The sequence below is a fragment of the Pleuronectes platessa genome, chromosome 1, assembly GCF_947347685.1.
Source record: "Pleuronectes platessa chromosome 1, fPlePla1.1, whole genome shotgun sequence".
Lineage (NCBI taxonomy): Eukaryota > Metazoa > Chordata > Actinopteri > Pleuronectiformes > Pleuronectidae > Pleuronectes > Pleuronectes platessa.
In genome coordinates this window covers 27,869,175-27,894,754 of record NC_070626.1, presented here as the reverse complement: position 1 = coordinate 27,894,754, position 25,580 = coordinate 27,869,175, and the positions used below count along the sequence as shown (strand labels likewise).

The 25,580-nt window shown below is 40.9% G+C and overlaps 4 protein-coding genes across 4 annotated transcripts; 1 reads left to right on the top strand and 3 right to left on the bottom strand.

Moving 5' to 3' along the window:
* Nucleotides 1-20: 20 nt before the first annotated feature.
* On the bottom strand, nucleotides 21-7,359 carry LOC128449686 (cellular retinoic acid-binding protein 1). The gene is made up of 4 exons (XM_053433346.1): nucleotides 7,225-7,359; nucleotides 4,934-5,112; nucleotides 3,815-3,928; nucleotides 21-71 (listed from the first exon to the last, which is right to left on the bottom strand). Exons 1-4 carry the CDS (start codon nucleotides 7,292-7,294, stop codon nucleotides 21-23), a joined length of 414 nt encoding a protein of 137 aa, XP_053289321.1. The 5' UTR covers nucleotides 7,295-7,359.
* A 2,650-nt stretch (nucleotides 7,360-10,009) lies between these two features.
* LOC128448910 (solute carrier family 25 member 44-like) lies at nucleotides 10,010-11,609 on the bottom strand. Its single transcript, XM_053432186.1, has 3 exons — nucleotides 10,982-11,609; nucleotides 10,733-10,860; nucleotides 10,010-10,201 (listed from the first exon to the last, which is right to left on the bottom strand). Exons 1-3 carry the CDS (start codon nucleotides 11,607-11,609, stop codon nucleotides 10,010-10,012), a joined length of 948 nt encoding a protein of 315 aa, XP_053288161.1.
* A 1,757-nt stretch (nucleotides 11,610-13,366) lies between these two features.
* Nucleotides 13,367-18,100, bottom strand: LOC128441123 (solute carrier family 25 member 44). Its single transcript, XM_053423747.1, has 4 exons — nucleotides 17,863-18,100; nucleotides 16,282-16,950; nucleotides 16,053-16,180; nucleotides 13,367-15,838 (listed from the first exon to the last, which is right to left on the bottom strand). Exons 2-4 carry the CDS (start codon nucleotides 16,907-16,909, stop codon nucleotides 15,647-15,649), a joined length of 948 nt encoding a protein of 315 aa, XP_053279722.1. The 5' UTR covers nucleotides 16,910-16,950; nucleotides 17,863-18,100; the 3' UTR covers nucleotides 13,367-15,646.
* An 827-nt stretch (nucleotides 18,101-18,927) lies between these two features.
* On the top strand, nucleotides 18,928-22,530 carry LOC128436929 (proteasome subunit alpha type-4). The gene is made up of 9 exons (XM_053418873.1): nucleotides 18,928-19,035; nucleotides 19,847-19,871; nucleotides 19,957-19,999; nucleotides 20,236-20,398; nucleotides 20,490-20,567; nucleotides 20,746-20,834; nucleotides 21,399-21,529; nucleotides 21,878-22,001; nucleotides 22,303-22,530. Exons 2-9 carry the CDS (start codon nucleotides 19,869-19,871, stop codon nucleotides 22,455-22,457), a joined length of 786 nt encoding a protein of 261 aa, XP_053274848.1. The 5' UTR covers nucleotides 18,928-19,035; nucleotides 19,847-19,868; the 3' UTR covers nucleotides 22,458-22,530.
* Nucleotides 22,531-25,580: the final 3,050 nt, after the last annotated feature.

The window sequence follows — 25,580 nt, the reverse complement described above, 5'->3', positions numbered from 1 at the left end:
GACCTGGACCTGGACCTCTGCTACACGCGTACGTAGATCCTCGTGCACGTCACGTCATCCGCACCGATTGTCTGAAACAAAACAAACAGAGGTTCAGTTCATCAGCAGAATCATCTTCTCACCGTGGGTCGTTTCAATGTTTTCTGTTTCTTTGATAATCAGCTGCAAAGTTCATCAACAGAAAATCTACTTTTGATAATCAAATAATAATTTCAGTCATTTCATGAACAAAAATATCTGATTTAGTCATTTCCAGCTTTTAAAATACGAGGATTTGAAGCTGTTGTTTTTCATACATGATAATAAACTGAATAAAACATATAATTGTAACAGGAAATGTTCATATATTCTGATGTTTTTATGGAGAAAACAGTTTATTGATCGATCAATCAACTGGAAAATAATCGTGAGCTGATTCCTTATTTATATAATTAATACAAAAATGTGTTTTTCCACCACTCATGCAACATGTAAAGTGTTAAACTCCCACCACTGATTGCCTGATAAGAAAATGGGGAAGAAGCTGGAATCCCCGGGTTGGAGGTGTGTGAGGCCGAGGCCAAAGAGTTATTACTGTCCAGAGGGCGCAGCGGCGTGGCCACACATCATTATCTCAGGCGACTGGTGCGATGCTGAGGGAAACGTTTACTGCAGGAACCATCAGTGTTTCTCAACAGCATGATCAGTGAGAGCAATTGAAGCCCACAGGGGCCGACACACACACACACACACACACACACACACACACACATATATGGATTTTGAATTGTATCTGACCTCAGTCACATTATATAAAGTAGCCAGAGCAGGAGAGCATTCATCCTTAAAAAAATCAATATTCTCCGACTTGAACTGTTAATTAGTTTTCTGAGGTTCTTTGCTTGGACTAATAAAATAGTAGCTGACTCATTAAATGGTCATTACATCACAGCAGCCATCTTGGATCCCAGTCCACCACATGGCGTCTTCATTAAAGCTCACAGTCATCCCTCTCTCTCCCTCGGGGGGGGGAACTGTATCGTCTGCTGCTGCTGGTTTTATTCGTCCTTAATGTTTCTGTCGAAGGTTCGATCACATTCGTCTGTGAGCAGAGTGAAGAGGGAACTGATGTGTTCGATTTAAGCTTCTGGGAAAAATGTTTAACCAGGAATATTAAACTGACTCTTTCCAGTAGAAGCTGACAGGAGCGAACCAAGTGAGTCAGTGAAGGAGGGACGACTTTTGCTGCTTGACCTTGAGGTACAGAGCACCCCAGCAATTTAATGGTTATTAACTAAAGTATTAAAAGTATTAAATTAAAATCAGAGAAACTAGATTGTCCTCAAGACGAAACCTCCGTGTTGTTGAGAGCTTCACATGAATCTGTAATTTACTACGAGTTTAAAAAGACATCAGAATGGATCAGTAACCTCAGTCTTTATAAATCATTTTGGGTTTTTTATTTGAACAAATCTTTTTGTTCACAATATCTTCAATAAATGTGATTGAACCATGTTTGAGGGGATATAATCGAAACTTTGACAAGATGCTCATGGGGTTTACACACTGAAGAAACTTTTAATAACTGGAGTGACTTGTTCATATCATCATATTTCTGCCTCAACATCATTTTAACCTGAACATGAGTAAAACCTTGATTGAGGTGTAACATGTGGGAGTTGTGTCTAAATGCCTGATGAGCAGAGGAAGTGTCAGAGCTCTCCCTCCTCACCAGTATCACGTTTAAACTCCTTCAGTAATTCTTAGAAAAGTTGTCCGATGATTAAAATCCCCTATGCTGCTCAGATCACATCCTATGGGTCCAGCACAGAGAGTTCACGCCCTTATCTTGAATAAAAAACACATTTGTTGGAAGCTTTGTTCCACGTTTTCGAAAAAAACCAGCGCTGCGTCCAAATTACAGCTCGCATGTTTCCCTGATTGCCTCTGCAGAGGTGAGTCACAGTCAGCGAGGAGCAGCTCCTCATCAAAGCCAAACTGGAATCGCCTTTGTTGTCCATCTGGCCAATAAAAAACCACGCACGTTAAATCCCAGATGTTTACAGGAGACTCCTCGTCTCAGTGATCTGCATTTGCCAGGAACTGGAGGCCGACGTGTCTCTGACGGACGCGAGATCACGGAACGCTGCGTGGAATGTGGAGACTTAACAGCAAACGCATGTGAGTGAAAATTAATTCATTTAGCTTTCAGCCGTGTCGCTGCAAACTGCAACTTCTTTCTCTGAAAGCAGCAAAATCCACATCGAGTGACCAAGAATAATAGAAGTCGTCTGAGACCTTCTCTTTAAAACAGAACAGACGTGTTTATCCACACCCTCAACCGGCCGTGCAGAGAAAGAAACAAGGTCATGGGAGTTCACCACATTTCCTGAGAACTTCAGAGCATTTTCATGAAAAGAATATTGACCAGATCATTCAGCTATTCCCCATCTGGTGTCACCACCCAGTCGTGGCCTCTGTTGACCATCTGTCTGCGTTTAGTTTCTGCATCTGCCTGGATTCTGTTGACATCACTGTCATCACTGGGAAAGGTTTTTGCTTTCTTGTCGAGAGTCACACGAAAAATATTGAGATTATTGAGTTTGTTCAGTGAATTTGAAGCTTCACGCTCAGTTTTCACTTTTTCTGAGACTCACAGAAACTCCCAGAGTAAAAACTAGGCCTCCAGCGAACCTGCCGAGGAGGTTAGGTTTTCTTCCTCCTCCATTTATGGGTTGGTTGGTTTGTGAGCAGGATTACACAACAACCATTGAACCCATTATCATTAAACTTGTTTAAAAGATGAGACAAGGGGCCAAGAAAGTATCCATTAAAGTTTGAGGCAGAAGATAAGAATGTGTTGATCGGGCGTTTGTTTACAATTTCCCAGCGAATAATTCATGGCGCCTCATGGGAAAATGGTTTGAATCCAAATAAAACCTTGGTACTAGTGGATTTAACTGTGGTATAAAATGGGAATAATTGGCCCTTGGAGAAGATCTGTGCCCTAAAAAGTGCCATTAAAGGTTTTAATTATTGATTCATATTCAGATTCTTTCTCAAATAATTATTTGGCCTTAAAGCAGATGATTAAAAATCACGTAAACTCACGTCTGTAAATGTATTTTTTTGAAAAAACCTGCAGATTGTTGCCCCATTCGCATGAAAACAAATTGACTCCTCTTTCGATAACTGTTTATTAATTTGTCAACAGAAGATGTATAAATATATAACATGTTAACTTGGTGACAGGGACTGATTTAGTTTCCTTTGCTCAGTTCCAGCCTAACACTGTTTTCCTGTTTCCAATCTATCTGTGACATTAAGTGAAAGCTGCTGGATGTAGTTTCATATTTGCCGCACAGATATCAAACCAATATTCTCCTCTTATTGATGCCAAGAATGTGAATAAGCACGTTTCCCAAAATGTCAAACTTTTCCTCTCCGTGTCGGCTGCACTGCTCTGGCAGAGCAACACAGTCTTTCACTCACGTTGAGGATTGTTCCTTTATCCCTGAATTGTTTTCTTATTCCTCCAAATGTGACACCTCATCCCACCTTGTAACACGTCCAAACATCTGTTCCCAGATCTGCAGAGAGACTGCGGATGGGAATGAGACGGACTGTGTGGACGTCTTTGTTCAGAACGATGGGATGAGATCAGAAAATATATAGAGACAAGGTTTTAACACCTTTTCTACAGGAAACAAAAGAGAAATCTGTTCTGAAGACACTTTAAAACGTGATTATCTCTCTGTTTATTATGTACGTGATTAATTTGAGTCTACATCTGGATGTGAGCCTCTCCGATGTGACACCTCAACGTCTCACTCACCAGTATGAGTTCGTCCCCTCTCAGCTCCCGGCTCCAGAAGGTCTTGGGCCCGCTCCCGCTCAGCAGAGTCTGTTTGCAGTAAATCTTGTTTTCTGTTTCCCAAGCGGCCAGGCTCTGCAGAGAAGCAGCACTTTCATGAGGTTTCCTCTTTTTTTTTTTTATCACTCTGAGTTTCACCTGGTGCAACACGTCAGCAGTGAGACACCGTGGATCCACATCTATTTCTGAGTCGTCATTAAAAATCAGTTTGCATGTATTGAGTTTGAGATGTTTAATCCAATTTATATGTCGGATGTAGCCTGACATCTCATCTGAAGGTTCCCCAGGCATCACACGGACGTGGTACTTGTGATGCAGAACTCCTGGTCTCCTTGTGGCCTGCTCTAAAAGGATGTGATTCTACAGTGACCCAGATAGTGAGAGGTCAATGGTGCTCAAATCACTCTAAACAATCACTTGACATGTGGTGATGCTGTGGTTTACTCCTGTTTGTCAGATCTGGGCCAAATCAAGACCACAACTATTGAGCTATGTGGCTGAGTGGATTTCAATCTGTTTCCAGGTTGGCAGGATGTAGAGTTGAGAGAGTTAATCCAATTTTCTGAGATAGAGCAGCTCGGGGTTTGAACTGTAACACCAACACCTTCCAAATCTACAGCCTTCTCATCAGTGGGGGAATTTAATGAAGTACATTTACTTTGTTACTGTGCCTATAAGTACATTTTACATGGATCTCTCCACTTTACTTAAGACGATTTATTTTCAGGTACTTTTCATTTTTGCTCATCTACATATTTACAGTGTGTTACGTTACATGTTCACGTTATTATACACAATTTTGGCAGGTAACATTAGACCCCGCCTCCTGCAGCAGCAGCAGGAATGAGTTCTGAAAAGGTCACGGCTGAGACTCTGTGTAAAGTACTTTTACTTTAAATACTTTAAGTACATTTTAAATTAAGTACTTACTTTATTTTACTCAAGTAGTCAATTGAATGTGGTACTTTCACTTGAGTACATTGTGTCTATTTATTTGTATTTTTACTGAATTAAAAAGTTTGATTCTCCCTCCACCCCCTCCTCTCAGACTCTACCTTTATGAGGGAGTGATTGAATTACCTTACACTTTCTGCAGTCCACCGTCTCCTCGTCGAACTCCTCCCCGATGAGGAAGTGGATCTCCGTGGTGCGGACTGTGGTGGAGGTCTTGATGTAGAAGTGCTCGTCGTTCTGTTTGATCTCCACGTGGGGTTTGGACGCAGCCACGCCCGCGACCCGCCTCAGCATCGCGTTCACACCTGACAACAAGCACACAACTTCCTGAGAGGCCAGAGGTATTAAGTCAGGCTGCGGAGGAAGGGAGTAAAATGTATAAACTGACAAAAACACAGAAAATACATTGTTAAATGTCCTTCTACTGCGAATAGAATAGAGCGAATATCTCATTTCACTGCTGACCAGCAAAGCCAGGATTGGGGTTTTCCTGTGTTTGTGTGTTTGAACAAAATAACTCATAAACACATTGATGGATTTTCACCAAACTCTTAGGAAATATTAGCAGGCAGGGAATAAACAGATGATTCACTTTTTGAGCTGATCGTCTGAAAAACACAGTTTCCAACATTTATCTGCAAACAACAGAACTAGAGAAACAATCTGAAGCTGATATTGATCAGGAAATCATGTCATGCATTTCATTAAGTGTCTTCCTATTGTACAATAGACACAATCTCAAGCTTCTATTAATCAAAGAATAATTTTGGACCATATGTTCGGAATGACGTCATCATGACATCACCATGAAGTTAAAAAAAGTGCGTAACTTAGTTTCGCATTTTTGTAACTTTTGCAACTAACGATATTAGAGAAACGGCTTAATTACATTGATCAATCACTCGCCCTCATATTGTATGAATTTAAAGAGTGTGCATGGCCCTTTGATGCTTTTAATAACACACCTCACATTTATTGTGTCTTTTTTTTCCGGCACCAAAAGAACAAAGTTTGTGTGTCAGAGATGAAACTTGTCCAACAGAAATGTACAAAGTAAGAGGTGCTGACACATCACTGTAAAAACACATGACCTCAGTTATCACGAGAGGAAATCAAGTCAGAGCTGTTAAATATCATATTTAAGCAGCTGCGGTGGTGTTATCAGCAGATGTTGCACGTGGAGGCTGCAGCCACGAGGTGCTGAGAGCCAGGAATGCCGGCGCTGCTTGCTTTGTTTAAGATCTCTGATAGATCACGTTGGGTTCTGTGGTCCCAGCGACTGGAAAAGCCATTAAACGCTCTGTCACCCAGTTACAGTGCAAACACTCGGATGAGAGAACACTTGGGTCTGGTTCTCATCTCCGGTGCCGTCCATCACTCAAACTCAGCATCGGTGACGTGCGACAAGACCAGGGTGTTGTCGTCTCCTCCTCTAATTAAAACCAGTGGTTTCCAGTGTTTGTCCCATTTAATTACACAGGTCCACATGTACAGCAATGAAACTGCAGCAGAACCCGATGAAAGCCCAGAGAGGCAAATGACAAATTATTCCAGGGTCATTTTACATAAAAATTACATGTGTTTTAATCTGAATCTGTATTTTTTCACCTTCTATATTTGGGAATTTACAATTTCGATTTTTTTGACACTTTTGCCATATTTCTTCCTGAAAGCCAGAAAAAGAAATTACACATAAATTAAGATCAACTGAAATGTACTGCTTTAAGTTAGTCGTAAAATAACAGAAAGGAATTTGAACCCAGTCACGTGGGTGATACACTGTGTTCGATTAAAAACTTCGACATTTCGAGTCAAAATAAAGACATGAGAGTAAAAAAACAACTGTAAGTCAAATTGTTTTTACAAAAACAAATAATCACCTGCTTTCACAAATGGAAAAAGAGAGAAAAACTATATCCTGGCATTAAAGTAGAAATAAACTTGTGTTTCTTGTCTTGCGTACAAATCTGTGTGGTAATGGAATAATAATTAGAGAGAGAGGATTGTTGCAACCAGCTTTTAATTGGAGCTGAATTTAATCCAATCACATTCTGCTGTCACCAAGATGCTTCTAGTCTTTGTGTACTTTCCTATTTGTATCTCAAGTGTGATGCATCTGTGTTTGCAGCGGTTTTTAAATTTTATAAATTGAAAAAAACGATTCACTCAACACCAGTCGTCTGCAGACATTTCAAACTCTAACGTGCATCTGCATCCCAGGTAAAGTTGTCTAGAATCAAGGTATATACATCATAGATTCAACATTATATTGAAAAGCTTGTTACAGGTCTTTTATCTAGAGTCTAGATAAAGTCTAGATAAAAGACCTGTAGCAAGCTTTTCAATATAATGATGAATCTATGATTTCACTGACACACATTGAGACCTTCCTCACAGACAGAGTGGATTCTCCTCACCCAGGGCTTTCAGCAACTCGTCGAAATTCTCGCTGCTTTTCATTTTCCACGTGCCGGCAAAATTGGGCATTTTTTCCTTGCAGGGTTCAGTTTGTGCTTCAGCCTTTACAGTCCGTCGTCTGCTGCCTTGTCTGCTCCCTTTATTCAGCCTCTTCCTCTCCCTCTGTCTGTCCCTCCTCCTCCTCCTCCTCCTCCTCCTCCTCCTCATCTCCTCCCTGCATGTGACCAAACCTCCTCCACCCCGGCTCCCTCTCCCCACACACATGCTCTGAGTCATTACACATTTGTTTTAATGATGGGGCTCAATTATGTTTTGGGTAAAATGTCTCATCTCTAACTGAGGGTTTGTGGAACTTGAAGGTGCATTCATCACAGATTTCTCCTTCACACCTACAGCTGAACAAATTATCTACTTAGACAGTATACGTAGATATACATATACAGTTTATTTTTTATATTTCTTCAGTTCCCATCAACTGTCACTGAGATTTCTGCCTCCAACCTAAAGTGATGGAGGTGAATGAAACTTTGACTGCGGTGCTGAACACAATTATTTAACATGACTTATTTTTCCAAAGACCACGAGTGAGAAAATCCACTTGAGATTAATAGAGATCATTTCTGTGGTGGTAAAAAATGCTAAATCATTTTTGATGGCGAATTCCCGCTGCTGAAAGTTTATGTAATTTTGGTTTTGGGAAGAAAGTTTTAATAAGATGATGGACAGATGGATGGAAGGTTTGGTCTTTGTGGTACAGATCCTCATTTCAGTGACAGATGCTGGGCACATTAAACCCAGATAACCATCAATTGCAAGATGCCACTCATAGGTTTTTATTTATCTATTTATTTTTTTAATGTTGTTTGAATCGGCCATTTATACAACACATCAATCAATCCTGAAGGTTCTCCATCCAGCCCCACAAAAATGCATTTAAAGAAATGATTGATCTACATGACATGAATTTCTAAAGAAAAATTTACAGCAACCACAAAATATATATATATTTATATGTCTGTATATATGTCAGAGCTGTTTGAACACAGACTCAAATGTTAAACATTTGAATAATACATCGTGAACTCCCGGAAAACCCCTTAAAAAGACTGATTTGTGCTTTGCTGCTTTTCAAATATCATGAATGTGTCTAGAGCTGAGAAGGTCACACTTTTCAATAGTTCTCATGTCCATCCTCTTAGTACTTTGACTATCCCACCTTGTATTCTACACACACACACACACACACACACACACACACACACACACACACACACACACACACACACACACACACACACACACACACACACACACACACACACACACACACACTCACCCTGGCACCACATAGCTACCACCACCACATCCCCTGAGAACCAGAGGCCCTTCCTCTAACCCCGGCTGAGTCCGTTTCTCTCCTCCTCCGACAGCCCCTCATCGGTCTTCTAGACAAAGTGCCTTCCAGACACCGCTTGATAATTAATGTATGGAGCCGAGCAGGGAGCACTCCGTCATCCCACCGGGAAGTGTCAGCTCAGAGGAGGCCTCGGCCATCTTCACCAGGCCTCCTCCTCCGCTCTGTCATTCGTCGGTACACTGGCCTGTCGGGGGGATAATCAGCAGGAGGGAAAGTTTGAGTGCAGAGAGTTTAAGGACGTGTGAGTGAAGGACGAGAGCTGGAAGGTCCTTGTCTGCTGCCATCTATTGTCCTGTTCATGAACATGTTGATGCTTAACATACGTGTGAGTGAGGTTGGTGCTTTTAGGGCTTTATTGGTTTTAATCGGACTTGAGATTTACTTTTAGTGAGTTCACTTTGTTTATGAAAGCTTTGGGAACCTGGTTATGATTTCAACTAGATTGTGTATATACATTATGCCCATTCACATATTCTTTACTGGCAATAACACGATCAATACAATACATCTCTATCAGACACTTTCTGTTGTATAAATACTTTACACATTCACACACTTTTCCATTATGTTAAAAATGTTTTATTCTTGTTTTTGTACTATTTTGTATTTAATTTGGCATTTTTGTATTTATTTCCTCTGTGGCCGATGTTCTTATGGTGTCACTGCCTTGTCTTGTTTTTCATTTTTGGGTTTTACTTGTCCGTGCGTGCTGTACATAAACACACTTAGCTGGGACGGCACAAAGGTCATGAATTCAGTCAAGCTGCAGTAGTATCGTTGTTATTGTTGTTATTATTATTATTATACTATGAGGGCAGTATTTTTCACTCATATGCAGTTATTTCTCAAGCATCAAAGTGAACCTTTCATTGTATATTACTTTGAAATAAATCAGAAAAAAACAGAGAGACTTAAATATAAACAAAATTTGTCTCACAAAGCACTAGTAAATATAAAATATATATATATATATAATATCACGACGAGCAGAATCAAAGTTCATCATGAATACTACGGAAGATTAATAGAACCAAACTTAGGAAAATTTTGCATTTCAATAATAAAGTCCAGTTATCTTTTTACTCCATTGAACTAAATCTAAGGAAGATTTGTTTTTCTGTTTCGATAATAAATGTGTTTTTATAAATGAGCGATTGTTTTTCCTGAATAGATTTAGTCTCTTCTGGATTCCAGTTAGAGGATCGGCTGAGCGCTACGTGAAGTTCCAGAGCGTCACATCGTTCGAGTGTTGGTGGAACCATCACATTTATCCATATCCAGATTTTCCATATCCACAAATGTGGCCACTGATTTCCAGGTTGTAGTTTTGTAGGAGCCAGCCCCCGATCCGTCTGTCCGGGTGTGTTTTACCTTTGTGTGGAATCGTCCTGCTTCGGTCGCAAACTAATTTTCTTCAGAGTCTCGTAGCCGACGGCCGTGAGGACGGCAGCGGGCGTGGATGCAATGATGCGAGCCGACAGTCCTTTGGTCAAACCCCGGTAGCCCTCCTCTGTGATCAGCTGTCTGAACGTCTCAATGACTGAAGACCGGCCTTCAACCTGAAAACACACAGACAGAGCATGGAACCACAAACCAGTATCACCATATCAAGGCCTAAAACTGTGGGAATTGTTTTAGAATCTGGTCCCTGATTATTTGATCCAATGTTTCATTTTTAATAAAGTTTCAAATGTCAGGGGATTAGCTTTTCATACTGTATCATCCCCCATTCGCAATTTATTATCTCTAGCCACTGACTCCAGACCATCAGCTGGTGTGTGAACTGTCGTCTGACGCACAAACTGTCACCCTGAATCATCAGGTCATGCAAATTACAGTGAGTGATAAGACAACTTGAGATCCGACGCACAAACACAAAGAAAGCTGACTAATGACTCACATTTAATAAGTAATAATAATAAACTGAATAGACTGGACTGTGCACTTCAACACATTTTTCTCCGCACAGACAGAAGGAACCATAAACTACTTGCGAATCCCAACTAAGCTTTTTGCAATATCCCCCCAAACATCATTCAAGTGACCATGTGATGCCTGTAGATGATGGATGTTCAGTAAATGACGCCAACCTGAACTCTGGCTCGAACCACATCCATCGGGTTGGTGACCGTGGAGGCAGTGGCAGCAGCGAGAGGTCCAGCGATGCCTTGTAGAATCAGATGAGGACAGTCACTGGGAGCCAGTTTGGAGAGTTGCTCTGTAAAAACAAAAGACAGATCTAATAATAGGCACAAAGATAAATTGTGACGTGACAAAAGCACAATGTTCTTAAGGAAAGTGTAATGAGTGCAGTGCTTTCTGATGTTTCAGGCACATACCAGCATAGAACTGATAGAGAGGCCACCAGACCGCACTGTTTGGGATGTAAGTGATTAAAGAAGCAGTGTATCCTCTGTAGAAGCCCCGGAAACCATCAGCAGCATAAATCTGACTCATAATGTTCCTGGTTTGGCCGAACAGTACTTTGCGCTTTCCAGCCTGTGTGTTGGTGTTGAGTTGAAAGCGGGAGAGGTGCGCCCCCTGGCCCTGCATCATCAGCTGCTGAGAGACCACATCTATGGGAACGGTGATGCTCTGAGCGACCAGTGAAGCCGAGCCGCCGGCCACCAGCGCCTTCACCGTGTTGTCCTCTGTATACTGGGAGACATACTTCCTTACCAGCATGTAGGTGGTTATGTGAGCCTGGCTTGAGACGACCGTGAAGGAGTTGACCATGAAGCCGCGGTAGAGGCCCCGCACGCCCTCCGCCCGCAGGATCTTGGAGAAGGCGTCAAAAGTTCCCTTGTGGAGCGAATTGCCCCTCTGCACCTGCAGCTGTGTGCGGATGAGTGCTGCTGGGTAGTCTGTGCATCGGATGCTCATCTTCATCAACACCCCGATCGGGTAGAACCTGGTCTTGTCGAGGTCGTCCCACTCGAGGGCCTGCATGTTTCTGTTCTGCTGCATCCTGACAGCTGCAGGGGCGACCCTCCTCTGACTGACTTCTGCCTGAGAGAAGCACAGTGTCATCAGGCTGGAAATTTAAGTTCACTGCAAATAAATGATTAAAAAGCTAAATTATGCTGCAAGGCAAACACATGTACTTGACAGGTTTGAGCCTATTGACTCAGAGATGCAGGCACACAGACATGAAACCCTGTAATGCACATAAAAACTAGTAAGGGGATGTTGAGTTGATTTTCCGGTCAAACTAGCTTTTTCAATCTGCTGACAGCAGAGGAAGAGAGGTGGACAAATACTGAACTGAGAGGATTTGTATCTGTCAAATTAAATTCACAGTAACAACTAGAATGTCAGTCAGTAGAGTTGATACCTCCATGGTCCATTCATGAAGTTAAATTCACTAGATCCTCATTAACCCCTTACTGACTGAATTAATTCCAATTATAGAAGACAATTATCATTTGTGTTTTTGGCTGTCATACAGATGCTAAATTAAGTTGAGATTCTAAATTTCAATATAGCATTTACAGTAGATATAAAATTAAGGTATGAGGCAAATTAGCGACATTAGGCATAATGGGGCATAACCTTAACTTAATAAATTTTCCAGTCTCTGGTATGTATATTGATGCTGCTTTTGATTGAAATTGAATAACAACAAATGTTTTCTGTATAATCATTGCTGTTCCATCATCACAGTATTTCAAATACAGCTTAATACCTCAAAATGTATGTGTAGTATTTGAACCATCAGCTACAATCGTCACCTCGATGGCATTAAGACCGCATTAAGATCACGGCCCCCTAAACATGCCTGAACCTTTCCTCAGGACACAAGGATTGTCAGTCAGGGAAAACTCTAATCATGGCAGCGGTAGCTCGTAGTGGCACTTTTGTTGTGTTGTCGAGTCCGTCACAATGTCTAAGAGCAACTGAAGCTGTTGTGTTTTATTCGATGAGATATATACAGGCTTATGAAAGTGTATTAGATAGTCTGTTAGCTCTCAGGGGGACTGGACTCACAATTAATTAAGAAAAGCTCAAACAGAATCAGAACTCTTTTAATTCCCTGTGTATTTACACATACAGGAAATTGCATTGGTGTGGTTGGTGCATTTGACATAAACAACAATCTGACATAAAACAACAATAAGTTATGGGCACGTGCGGTGCTAAGGTGCAGTTATTGGTTTCGATCTATCATCTAACATCATCTAACATCTGTCAGATCCAGCTGCATGATCTTGGTGTCTATCGATAGGTAAGAATTTAAAGACTGTATTCCTAGTATCAGTAACAATGTGACTGGCACTGTGCCTGAGTAAACTGTGATAAACCAAAGGAAAAAATATGAATTTTTGTCCTTGCCTTAAATTATACATAAGATGGTGATAGCATTGATGCACAGAGATGCTCATGTAGAAATGTGTAGACTACGACTCTACCAAAGTAGATGGAAATACCCCTAAGGAGCAAAGTTTTGATTAAACCAACATTAAAGGCTTCTTCTAAGAAATGTACATATTGGGTATTTTTGTGTAAAAAGGTATCTGGCGGCATAATTTCTAAACTTTAAATATTAATATAGAATCCAGTTATTAAATATATAGGACTTATTTAAAAAAGGTTTAAGTTCTAGTTCTCTTCAAGTTAGTGATCTGACATTAAAATGGCAATCACGTGTTTTAATTGAGATTTTTTTTTTTTTAATCCACATTCAAATATCAAGCTGAAAAATAAAAAAACAGCGGAGCCAACGGTTCAAGAGCAGCTGTGAAGTTTTATTGAACAAACAGATGTTGAATGAAAACACACTGAGACAACACACAATGTGAAACCACATGAATTCTGTACACAACGAGTTCTGACTCGTCAGAGGACGAATCACTGTCGAGCTGTTTGAGACTCTGACTCTCACATGTTTTTTTTGTTTTGTTTTGTTTTTTAAATAATGAAGATAATGTGTTCTTGTGAAAACTAGAACTTAAAACGGCAGGTGAATTTACACAGTGTTCAGGTAGAACTTTAATGATTCCAACACATCTTGGTATGGCCTGAGAAATGTCTGTATAAGTTAAGAAACATTATGGCTTCATATACAACTTTCGGATTTAGGACTTTTCTACCGGAGTAAAACATCCTTGTATCTTTGCTTTTCTGAAACATTTAATGTTACGTGTCAATCACTACATGTATATATATATATATATATATATATTATTTTTTTTTTTTTGTATCTGTCCAAAACAGTGACCACATCTCACCTAAAACTTAAAATAAAATTGGTTGTTTTCCTTTATTTTTTTAATTAATTACGTGCCTGCAAAAGCCACTTGAGCAGTTTTTCTTATTAAGCAACAAACTGTCTCAGATACAATGAACAGCGTTACTCATGTTCCACAAAAGAAAAACTAATATGAAACGTGACATTTTGAAGATCAAACACGACAGTGGTCAAAAACCCCAAAACCAACCCCCCCCCCCCCCGAAAAACAACAGATAAATTAGTTAAAAAGCATTTTAAAGAAGACGTGTTATTCACATGATTTACAGGAAATATACAATCACATTTTTCTGAGAAGGGGAAAACATTTATTGCACTCAAACATTTACCGTCACACCAGATGCAACTATCATTTCTGCTCACAGGTTTTACACTGGCAGATACCCGGTGGTTACCGATACACCGAATCAGCCATTTTCTGCATCGTCAATACCACAGACAAACAGTGTGTTACAGAAGAGCTGATAAAATGTGTGACTGTGCGTCTCTTGTTGTGTGTGGACCTTGTCGAGTGATTTGACTTGCAGGACAAATAAAACATAGTATCTGCCAGTTGGCTGATTCTAATACCTAACACCAGTCTTCTCATGCTCATTCAGCAGTTAAAAACAAAACTCACATTGCTGTTAGTGATTTCACACTATGAAGGCAGCGACTAGAAAAGGCCAGGAGAAAGAAACCGTATATCAGACACACGCCAGTGTGATGAATGGAGGGAAACAAAAACACAAGTTTGTTTGCACCAACGTTTCTCCAAACCCTGATCAAAGCCCGGTTTTTAATGTGAGCCCAGCTTTGCTCGACTTTGGTAAGAAAGCACAAACTATCACACATAGCACACAGCTTTCAGTTCCACTTCTCTGCTAAGCAAAGATGCAGAAACCTGATGCAGTGTGCGTTGCCAAAACATAAAAACGAATTCTATAACAGTGGCTTAAATTTGTCTCAATTGTCCAGCGACAGGACGATGATGCAGTTTTCAACCCTGTTTAAGCAGCGACAACTGCAAACCTGTGCGTGAACATTAAAAGGCAAAATATTTAAAGCAACACTATGCAACTTTTTTTTAACAATAAACAGCAGCTTTAAAATAAGTTGTTTTGTTCAATGTGTTGGAAAAGAGAGGAGGTTTCCTCTTTCATTCCCACTCCTCACCCTGAACGTCTCCTCTTTCTCTTTGCACCTCTGGTGAGTCAGTGCCATCTCCTGTGAGACGTGTGGAACTGACTGAGAGTTGCAGCTTCAAATCCGTTCCAGCAAGTTGAGGAGTAAAGCTGAACTGCAGATCAGCTAGAAGTCATTAAAACCAGCGTTTATCTCCAGAATTCAGCAGGAAACTTTAAAAATACAAAGAATTCTATTGAGAGTTTGTGTTATAGGTCACGGCGGCAGCTCTTCTGGTTCAGGAAGCCAGGGGTCATGGGTAATATCCACTTATGAATTCCAAGAGATTGGTGGTGGGTTCTTTTAGATTAAAAACCACTTTATGGCTCGGACACCGAGCTGCTGCAGAGGGCGCTGTTGCACAGTAAACGTAACAAAGTGTTGCTTTAATCTGTAACTTATGGGTCGGTATGAAAGGTCAGATACAGATTTAAACACATGGTTTGCGTGTTTTAATTGGCCTGATCTCATTTCCCCCCCCCCCCCCCCCAGGCTGAGATGTATTATTCACCCAGTGCTTTCACAGGAAGTCCACTTTGGGGCTGGGGGCGAAAATGTCACATGGTACATACACCATCTGTCCAGGTGTGTTTTACCAGTGTCTAGAGTCAACCAGCTCCGGTCGCAAACTCATTTTCTTCAGAGTCTCGTAGCCGACCACCATGACGATGGCAGTGGGTGTGGATGAAATGATGCGAGCCGACAGTCCTTTGGTCAAACCCCAGCAGCCCTCCTCTCTGATCAGCTGTCTGAACGTCTCAATGACTGAAGACCGGCCTTCGACCTAAAAAACACACACAACAGAGCATGGAACCACAAACCAGTATCAAAGTATCTAAGCCTCAAACTGGATATTTAACTATTTGGACTAATTTCAGATTTTTGTTCTGCAGACTATGTAAAATTTACTTCTCTGAATTTGGTCATTATTAGACATCAATTATTAATTTGGATTTGATGCAACATCACATTTTTTATTGAGTTTGACTGATGCTAACCTGAACTCTGGCTCGAACCACATCCATCGGGTTGGTGACCGTGGAGGCAGTGGCAGCAGCGAGGGGTCCAGCAATGCCTTGTAGAATCAGATGAGGACAGTCACTGGGAGCCAGTTTGGAGAGTTGCTCTGTAAAACAAAACACAAAGATAAATTGGACGTGACAAAAGCACAAGGTTCTTAAGGAAGGTGTAATGAGTGCAGTGCTTTCAGAGGTTTCAGGCGCTTACCAGCATAAAAATGATAGAAAGGCCACCAGACCGCACTGTTTGGGATGTAAGTGATTAAAGAAGCAGCGTATCCTCTGTAGAAGCCCCGGCACCCATCAGCAGCATAAATCTGACTCATAATGTTCCTGGTTTGGCCGAACAGTACTTTGCGCTTTCCAGCCTGTGTGTTGGTGTTGAGTTGAAAGCGGGAGAGGTGCGCCCCCTGGCCCTGCATCATCAGCTGCTGAGAGACCACATCTATGGGAACGGTGATGCTCTGAGCGATCAGCGAAGCCGAGCCGCCGGCCACCAGCGACTTCATGGTGTTGTCCTCTGTATACTGGGAGACATGCCTTCTCACCAGTTCGTAGGTGGTTATGTAAGCCTGCCCTGAGATGAGCGTGAAGGAGTTGACCATGAAGCCGCGGTAGAGGCCCCGTACACCCTCCGCCCGCAGGATCTTGAAGAAGGCGTCAAAAGTTCCGGCATAGAGCGACGTGCCCCTCTGCACCTGCAACCGCGTGCGGATGAGTGTTGCTGGGTAGACTGTGGCACGGATGCTCATCGTCATGAACACCCCGAAAGAGTAGAACTTCCTCTTGTCGAGGTCCTCCCACTCGATGATCTGGATGTTTCTTTTCTGCTGCATCCTGACAGCTGTAGGGGCGACCTCATCCAACTGAATCCTGCCTGAGAGAACACAAGCAAACAACAGTGTCATCAGTAAAGGAGTTTAAACAAATTATTATAGCTGGTTTTTGAGACTGGAAATGGGAGTTTACATATACCATGTAATACACATGAAAACCTTAGTTTAGCTTCATTCTACTTTCTGGTATTGTGTTTTGTTTATTACGTAGAATTTAATTTGATATAATCCAAGAGTTGAGGGGTGGTTTAAAACATGCCTGAACGTTTTTCTCAGGACCCAGGAGTTGTTGTGTAAGTGGAGAAAAAAATACTTCCTGGAACCACGTCCAAATGTTATTGGCTCTTCCATGTGTCCTGCCCCTCCCCTCCATAATATTGCATGCAAATCGATTGAGTAATTATTATTTTGTTTGCGTAATCTTGCGAACAAACAAACACATAGATAAACCACGTGACCTCCTCCACAGCTGATATAATAACAGTGATGTAACTACAACCTTGTGACGCGATGAACCCAGATGATAACAGCATTTATGTGTATATGCAGCCCTTCCTCCATCTTTGCTGAGAAGAACCAGCCTGTAATCCAACAACTGTGACTTCTAATGTCACCTTAATAACATTTACCTGCTCTTATCTATGAGAGAGTCGATTTACTGATCCCGGAACAGCTGATTATCATCCCACTAGTTTCTGTTTGACCCCAGTGATAGCATCGGTCAGAGGACACAGTGTACCCGAGGCGCAGTGAGGCCGACCGGGAGCGACAGTATCCGCCCTGCTCGAGCTACTTGAGACCAATACAACACGCACAGAGTTAAACCTGATCATTAAATGAAACGTTGCATATGAGAAAACGCTGGTTTTGATCTCCTGGGTGCTCTAATGTCGCGTGTTAGCCCCGATCAAGCTAGCTCTGCCTAGCGTTAGCATCGCGTTTGAAACACTCACCTTTCCGGACAGATGTTTAATTCAGAATCATGTCCTGAGTGCGACTCGGGCTCGAGACGTCATGTCGACAGAAGACGGAAACAAGCAAGTCAAGCTAGCGCCGTCGTTTCGCTGTTTAACTTTAACTTGTTTGTGTTCTGCAGCGAGGTTAGCCACTTCCTAGCTAACGAGCTAGCAGTCAGATTGCTTCCTCTTCCCATTCAAACGCCATGCTGCTCAAACAGCCAATCACAAGCGTGCTGCGTTAAAGGGAGAAACTAAAACTTCACGTCAGACCGGTGTGAACTTAAAACAATTTCTTCCCCCGATTATATCAAATAAAGGTCAAAATGATGCTCTATCATTATCGGTGGCATCATTATGAAATATAATACTGACAGCAGTTCAACCCAAATTATTTGTATATAGGTTCCACATTGTGATGGACTCCTCCAAAAAAGGTTAGACAACAGAAGAGCCCTGAACACAGCAGAGCTGAGATTGTTTTAAACATCTATCTATCTATCTATCTATCTATCTATCTATCTATCTATCTATCTATCTATCTATCTATCTATCTATCTATCTATCTATCTATCTATCTATCTATCTATCAGTCTGTTTATCTATCTATCAGTCTGTTGATCTATCTATCTATCTATCTATCTATCTATCTATCTATCTATCTATCCATCTATCAGTCTGTTTATCTATCTATCAGTCTGTTGATCTATCTATCTATCTATCTATCTATCTATTTTATTCTATTTTATACTATTTCTATTTATTTTATTTTATAGGTTGTAATTACTTGAGCATTGCTAGAAGAGAGCCTGATACTCAAGCATTTCACTGCCAGTGACTGCTAAATGTTATTGTTGTGCATTTGACAATAAAAAATCTTGAATCTTGAATCTTGAATCTATCTATCTATCTATCTATCTATCTATCTATCTATCTATCTATCTATCTATTTTTCTTTCTTTCTTTCTTTCTTTCTTTCTCTCTTTACACTTGTCATTGACCTGCAACAGTGATGCAGAACATTACCTCGGTCCTCCTGCTGACAGGTGGCGCTGCTGAGCTAATTCCTCGCAGCCGCAGTTTCCGGTGTTGCCGAGGAAGCATCAAACAGAAAGTGCCGGATCGCTGTGTCCGGGCTGAAGTGACTAAACTAATTCTCTTTAATCTCAGGTAACGACTCCTTATTTTATTATTCACTACAGCATTGTTTAATTTCAATTAAATTTTATGTCACACCTTCACTTCGCAGTGTTCTAGACGGGGGGGCTTTTATTCTGGAACTAGCTTTTCAGGATGCTAGCCAGTTAGCATGCTGAGATATTGCAGATTCATTCTGTTTAGCATCAGTTAGCTAGCTGCTGTACACCGAGGTAAACAGGGAGGATTAAACATACTGTGTCAAAGAAAGACTTAATTCATCGTTTGTTCTTTTATTTAAGAAGTTTACTGCCCGATCTTAATCTTTAAATATCAACTTTGATCCAGCTCGAGTCTGTCTTGTCATTATTCGAATGCTTCTTGTCATTATTTCACCTCATTTGTTTCTGGTTAACTATGCCATTTTGCTGTGTTTACCTTTTTCTATAGACTTTATTTCTAACATTGTACATATTGTCCTTTATCAACGCTTTTGTTACATTGTAATAACCGTAAAGCACTTTGGCTTGTTTCTAATGTGCTATATAAATAGATCTAACTCGATGTATCTATTAACTCTGCTGAGTCACTGTTTGGTTTAGCTTTTTGTGGGATAATCTAGTTCGATTATCGTGTTCTCTCGTTTTGATCCTGGTCTAGATTCTGAAAAAGCAGTGACATTTAGTTCTCCTGCTTTTGTATAGAATAGAATCATTTTAACAAACTTGAAAAGTTGTCTTCAAACAGAGTGAAGAGCTCAGCTTCAATGTGCAACACACTAAGAGCTTTGGGTTCCTGCTGTTTGCCCCAGTTTATAAGAAATGTGTCTTTACATAATTTGCAGGAGGCTCCAGTGACGTGTGGAAATGGTAAGTAGCTTTTAACCTCTGCAGGATTTAGTTTTTCATATATCTTGTTTTTTTCCGGCTAACCTCTTACTTCTCTAATGTTTAGTCTCGCAGATATGATTCTCGGACAACTATATTTTCCCCTGAAGGCAAGTGTTTTTGTTTTTTAAACATTTGAACATAAAATACACGATCATATTGACATTATATTCCAGCTGCAGTGTTCATCTGTAATGTTTAGCCACATCTCACAGTCTTCATCAGTGAATGGCTTTATTCACTTTGTCAAACTATTTTATATGCGTTTCATATTGTTAAGTCGTAAAGGATTTATATATTTTTTAGAGAGAGTAGTCAATTGACACCTTGTGACTACATCTTTCAGGGCGCCTGTATCAGGTGGAGTACGCCATGGAAGCCATCGGTCACGCTGGCACTTGTCTGGGGATCTTAGCAAACGACGGCGTGCTCTTAGCAGCCGAGAGACGCAACATCCACAAACTGCTCGACGAGGTTTTCTTCTCTGAGAAGATCTACAAGCTCAATGAGTGAGTGAACTCAGCTGCGGACTTTAAGCTAAAGAAGCACTTCAGGTGCTCTTACATTAAACTGCTGGTCCTGTGTGCTTGTGTCTTTCAGAGACATGGCGTGCAGTGTTGCTGGCATCACTTCAGATGCCAACGTACTGACGAATGAGCTGCGGCTAATTGCACAGAGGTAAGAGTCAGAGGAAAAACTGGCAATTCAAGGGCTGTCCCAGATACCTCCTTATTTATCAGGTCTAATTCTGAGAATAACATTTCCTGAGAAGATGCAAATGACATTGCAAGAACCTTTCTAGCCTTGTATCACATTTACCACCAACTGTTGACCAGTTCACATTTCTCTATTATAGATATTTATTGCAGTACCAGGAGCCCATTCCCTGTGAGCAGCTGGTGACAGCTCTGTGTGACATCAAGCAAGCCTACACACAATTTGGAGGTAATATGCACAGAAGTTGTTTTGTCTCATTCTTGGTTCTAATTCCTTAAAGTAATAGGAGAGGCGGTGGTCTAGTGGCAGAAACTTGGACTATGGGCAGAGAAGGTCTCTGGTTCGTCTCTGGTTCGACTCCACGGAGAGACAACAAAAGACGAACCTGGATTGATCTGTCCAAAAATCCAAGAGTCTCCCTACCCTGTCTAGTGCCCCTGAGCAAGGCACCTTACTCCCCCAACATCTGCTCCCCGAGCGCCTGTACGCGGCTGCTCACTGCTCTGTGTGTCCTGCACAAGATGGGTCAAAAGCAGAGATTAAATTTCCCTACCTACATGAGTGTGCCTTTGCATGACTGTGCATGTGTTTGGGATGAATAAATGCATCTTATCTTATCTTAATCCTTGGCATCAACATAATTGTCATTTTTAATCATTTCAAGTGTGCATCTCTACAGATGTCTGATAACATTTTATACTAGTATACAATCGACTACAGTATGTCATCATTTAGTGAAATGTCAGATGGTTTTGTGGCGTTCTGTAACATCTGTGTGGTTTGTGTTTAAAGGAAAGAGGCCGTTTGGTGTTTCTCTGCTCTACATGGGCTGGGACAAACACTACGGTTTCCAGCTGTACCAGAGTGACCCCAGCGGCAACTACGGAGGCTGGAAGGCGACGTGCATCGGCAACAACAGCGCTGTAAGTCTGAAATGTGTTGAGTGATGAGAATCAGTTAGATGATCTCAGCAGATAGCATGAACAATGTTGTGATTATAGTAGTTGTGAATGAAAATTGCCGCATAATCTTTTCCTGTCATAAGATAAAGTGTCATAAGACCGTTGCAGTTTTGGTTTCGGAGTATTTGATGTAGTAGCCTTACAATAAGGGATTTATAATTTATTTTTTAAATTGTATTAAATGCTTTGTTGCCAATTTCGAATATGGAGGGTTACATTTGTTGAACCAATACATTTTATTAACTTTATTTGAGTTACTGTTCCTCTGTATCCTGAGTATAATATCATGTATTGACGTGTTTGCCTCAGGCTGCCGTGTCCATGCTGAAGCAGGACTTCAAAGAGGGAGAGATGACTCTGTCCTCTGCTTTGGCTCTGGCCGTCAAAGTCCTCAACAAAACGATGGACGTCAGCAAGCTCTCGGCAGAAAAGGGTGAGAATCACAGACAGTACTCACTAGTAGTTTAGATGGCACATTTTGATTGATTTGAAATGACAGTATTACTGTCATGCACTGTGTTATGCAGGACATATCTTAACAGTAGTAATAACAAGGCTCTAAACTAACATAACACATTTAAAAAAACTTCTATCAGATAATCCTTGAGGCTTTTGGTTGAAATAAGTCATTAAATCTAAATCATCAGGATGTATCTAAAGCTGAATTACAAGACTTAAAATGAAAACCAACACTAACTATCTACAACCACCGTGTTTCACATTTCCTATCCTAGTGGAGATCGCCACCCTGACGCGGGAAGACGGGAAAACCAAAATCAAGGTTCTTAAACAGAAAGAGGTCGAGGTGCTCATCAAGCGGCACGAGGCCGAAGAGGCAAAGGTTGAGAAGGACAAGAAGGACAAGGAGCAGAGGGAGAAGGACAAATGAGAAGAAGCGTTTTCCCCCTCATGTCATCATATTCTGTGTGTTTTGTCTTTTACATTAAAAGTTTGGAAAGTGATGGACGTGTTGTCTGTGTCTTTGTCACAAATAAAAGGGTCATCTTTTTTATTTACGCATCTTAAACAGATGTTTTATGATTTTGATACCTACCTAGTTTTCATACCATTTGACAGAATCATAAACTAAGTATATAGTTTCTTGATTGATCCTTTAAGTGTCATATTACCCAGAAGCAGGTATTTTAACATCAGATTGTCTAAACGTTTGTGAAGAGGAAAACAGCCGCTTAACATGTTCCTGTGTGTATTTATTATAGAGTGATGGGGGAGTGTTTTGCCACAAGATGGCGCTGTCAGTTATGAGAACCCTAAAATCTAAAAGACCAGGGTCTGTTTTTCTGAGTCGTTACAACATCATTTCCTGAATCTTACATTCACCTCCAGTTTTATAAGAATCGTTGGTCAAAGGAGATTAAATAAGTCTTAATTATACGAAGAACTTAAAGTAATTTTTAAAGCCGAGCTGGTTTACATAAATATGTACTGGACCAATTCCAGTTATTGTTAAACCAGGATGTTATTGGGACCTTGTTGGCCAGATTTCAGTTCTTTGTTAGAATTTGGATAAAAACTGTTCACGAGAAGATATTTCCCAGTATAGTGATCAGTTAAAACCAGTTCATTTAAAGTCTAGGCTCCAAATAAACAGTTTCTTGTTTTGACGTGGCCAGTTAACTGCACAGGACTCTCCCATCAGTGAGTGTAATTCGTTCTTCTCACCACATGAGGGTGACAGAGCTCACTAATGATATGTCATGAGGCTAAAATACTGTTGTTATATTGTCCAATAATATAATTTATAATATAGGTATCAGAATCTGAAAATGGTGAATTAATCAAAACATTTTATTACAAAGTAATTTATAGGTTGATGAACATTTTGAACATTACTTTGATATTTTCAAATGGCTGGCTGTGATGCTGATTGTCATTTGTTGGGTCACAGAGCAGGTGGTGAATGTGACAGTAATGGCCGTGTGCTCCATCCCTACCGGGCCCTCAGTCACTCACTATGTAGGTGGTCATGTCCTAACTTAAACCAGCTGTTTAATGTTCCACAGCACATGTGCTCTGATGACAGGGCCACTGCTAGATTTGTGTCCTGCTTCTTTTTTTCACGTGTTTTGGCCGAGACACACGCTCCTGAACTCTCCGCTTGTGTCATCTCTGCTGAATAATTTGTCCAAGTGGATGATTCATGTTACCCTGATAAAACTAGAGAGGGTACAGATCGGTGAAGAAAAGCTTTCAGAGCACAAAACTCCCCCCAGTGCAACCACAGCAGCCGAAAAGTAACCACATTGCCTCTGGTGGAGTTAAATCCCTTTGTTTGGTGAAATCTTATCCTGTTAAACACCACAAACAATCAAATATTGCATGTTTAACCCAACGACTAAATTAATCTGTTTATGAAAACCCACTTTTTGTGTTGTGTTGCGTGTGTGTGTGTGTGTGTGTGTGTTATATGTCAACTCCCCCCTCAGTTTGTTAATGCCCCGCACATTCCCAGAAACAATGCTGTGGATGTGACCTCAATGTCCTCAGTGGCGGCTGCAGCCCTGCGTACACACCAGCTCTTTCCTGGGTATCAGCGCTTTTCATAGTTTCTCATCCTGCACTCACGATATTTGTGAAGTCAAAGCTTCTAACCGTATAATTTAGTATTCACCTGTTTGTGGAGCATTTCACTCTCGTCCGTATTTGCACTTTAAAGTGGTCTCCAACCTGGAAACAGTGATTCTCCTGTTCTTACTAAACATGTAAATACACATTCAATAAAGTCTGAATAGTGCAGTAACGATTTAATTAGCTAGTTGGATTCACTAAAGTAGAGACTAACTTAATACTAACAATTCTGAACAATATAATTTCTCTAACTCTCTATTTTTATTCAAGCAAAGCAATACAAGATATTTGATTTAAAGCAGAAACAAGTATTGAATTGTCACATTTGAAAAGGGGAACCCAGCACTTTTGCAAAATGTATTATTCAACTATTTTAATAGTGGACAATTAATTTAATGTTGATACATCAAGCGTAATATACAGTACACACATTCCACATGAGACAACAGTACAATTACTTTACTTAGAATGTTTCAGCATCACAGAAAACACTTAGCTTGTTTAGCTGCAAACCACAAAATAAGAAATCGGCCAAAAATTTGACAAGTTGTCTGCTTTTATATAAACTAACACACAGTTATGAAAATAAACATAAAGACAGAACATAATTCCCCAACTCAAATCCTCCTATTTAGCAATTAGAAGATACACATTGGCTAAATGTTTAAGTTATTAACCCACTACAAAGTACATTAATGCAGTGTTTAAATCTCCATGTACTCGCCAAATGCTTTAAGTGTCTGATTCAAGTAAACAAGTTGATCAAATCCCATTTATTATTATTGTTATTAACAGCCTGAACTCCTCCTGTGGACACCAAGTGGATCCTGGTGCATAAACACAATGATTGACAATATAGTAAAATACAGAAACACCTGGCTCCTTTCGAGGAGAAGTCACTTCCTGTGTATTAAAGCTAAACAAAGGGTCTTTCAAGTGTTATTTCCTTTTCAAACTTCCATTGGTCCGACTCTGTGGGCGACGTCGTCCCATTAAAGACCGAGACACACGAGTGAGATCTGAGATGAAGACGTATTTCATTTGACTTCTCTGCTCAGGTGAGGATCTAACATGGCCTCACACTGTAAATCAGCAGCTCTAATTCATTTGGAGGGCAGCCACAGTGAGGTCATCCTGTTCACATGAGCTCTCACGGCGCTGAGTGGGAGGATCTTGGCATCGGAGCGACCCGAGCTGCTCGCAGGCCCCCCCTCATGAGGCCAGGCCACAAACAGAGGAACACAGAGATGCCCCGGGTCCGGCAGACATCCCTAATGTTTGGGTCCTTAAAATCTGGAACAATCACTCTGGGATAGAGCTGGAATTTAGTTTCTGCTTCACACCGACAGTCGTGTTTTTAAACACCGTCCCCATGAGGAGCTCTTGGCCAGCTCACTTATCATGTTCCCTCAGACCAGGGCTG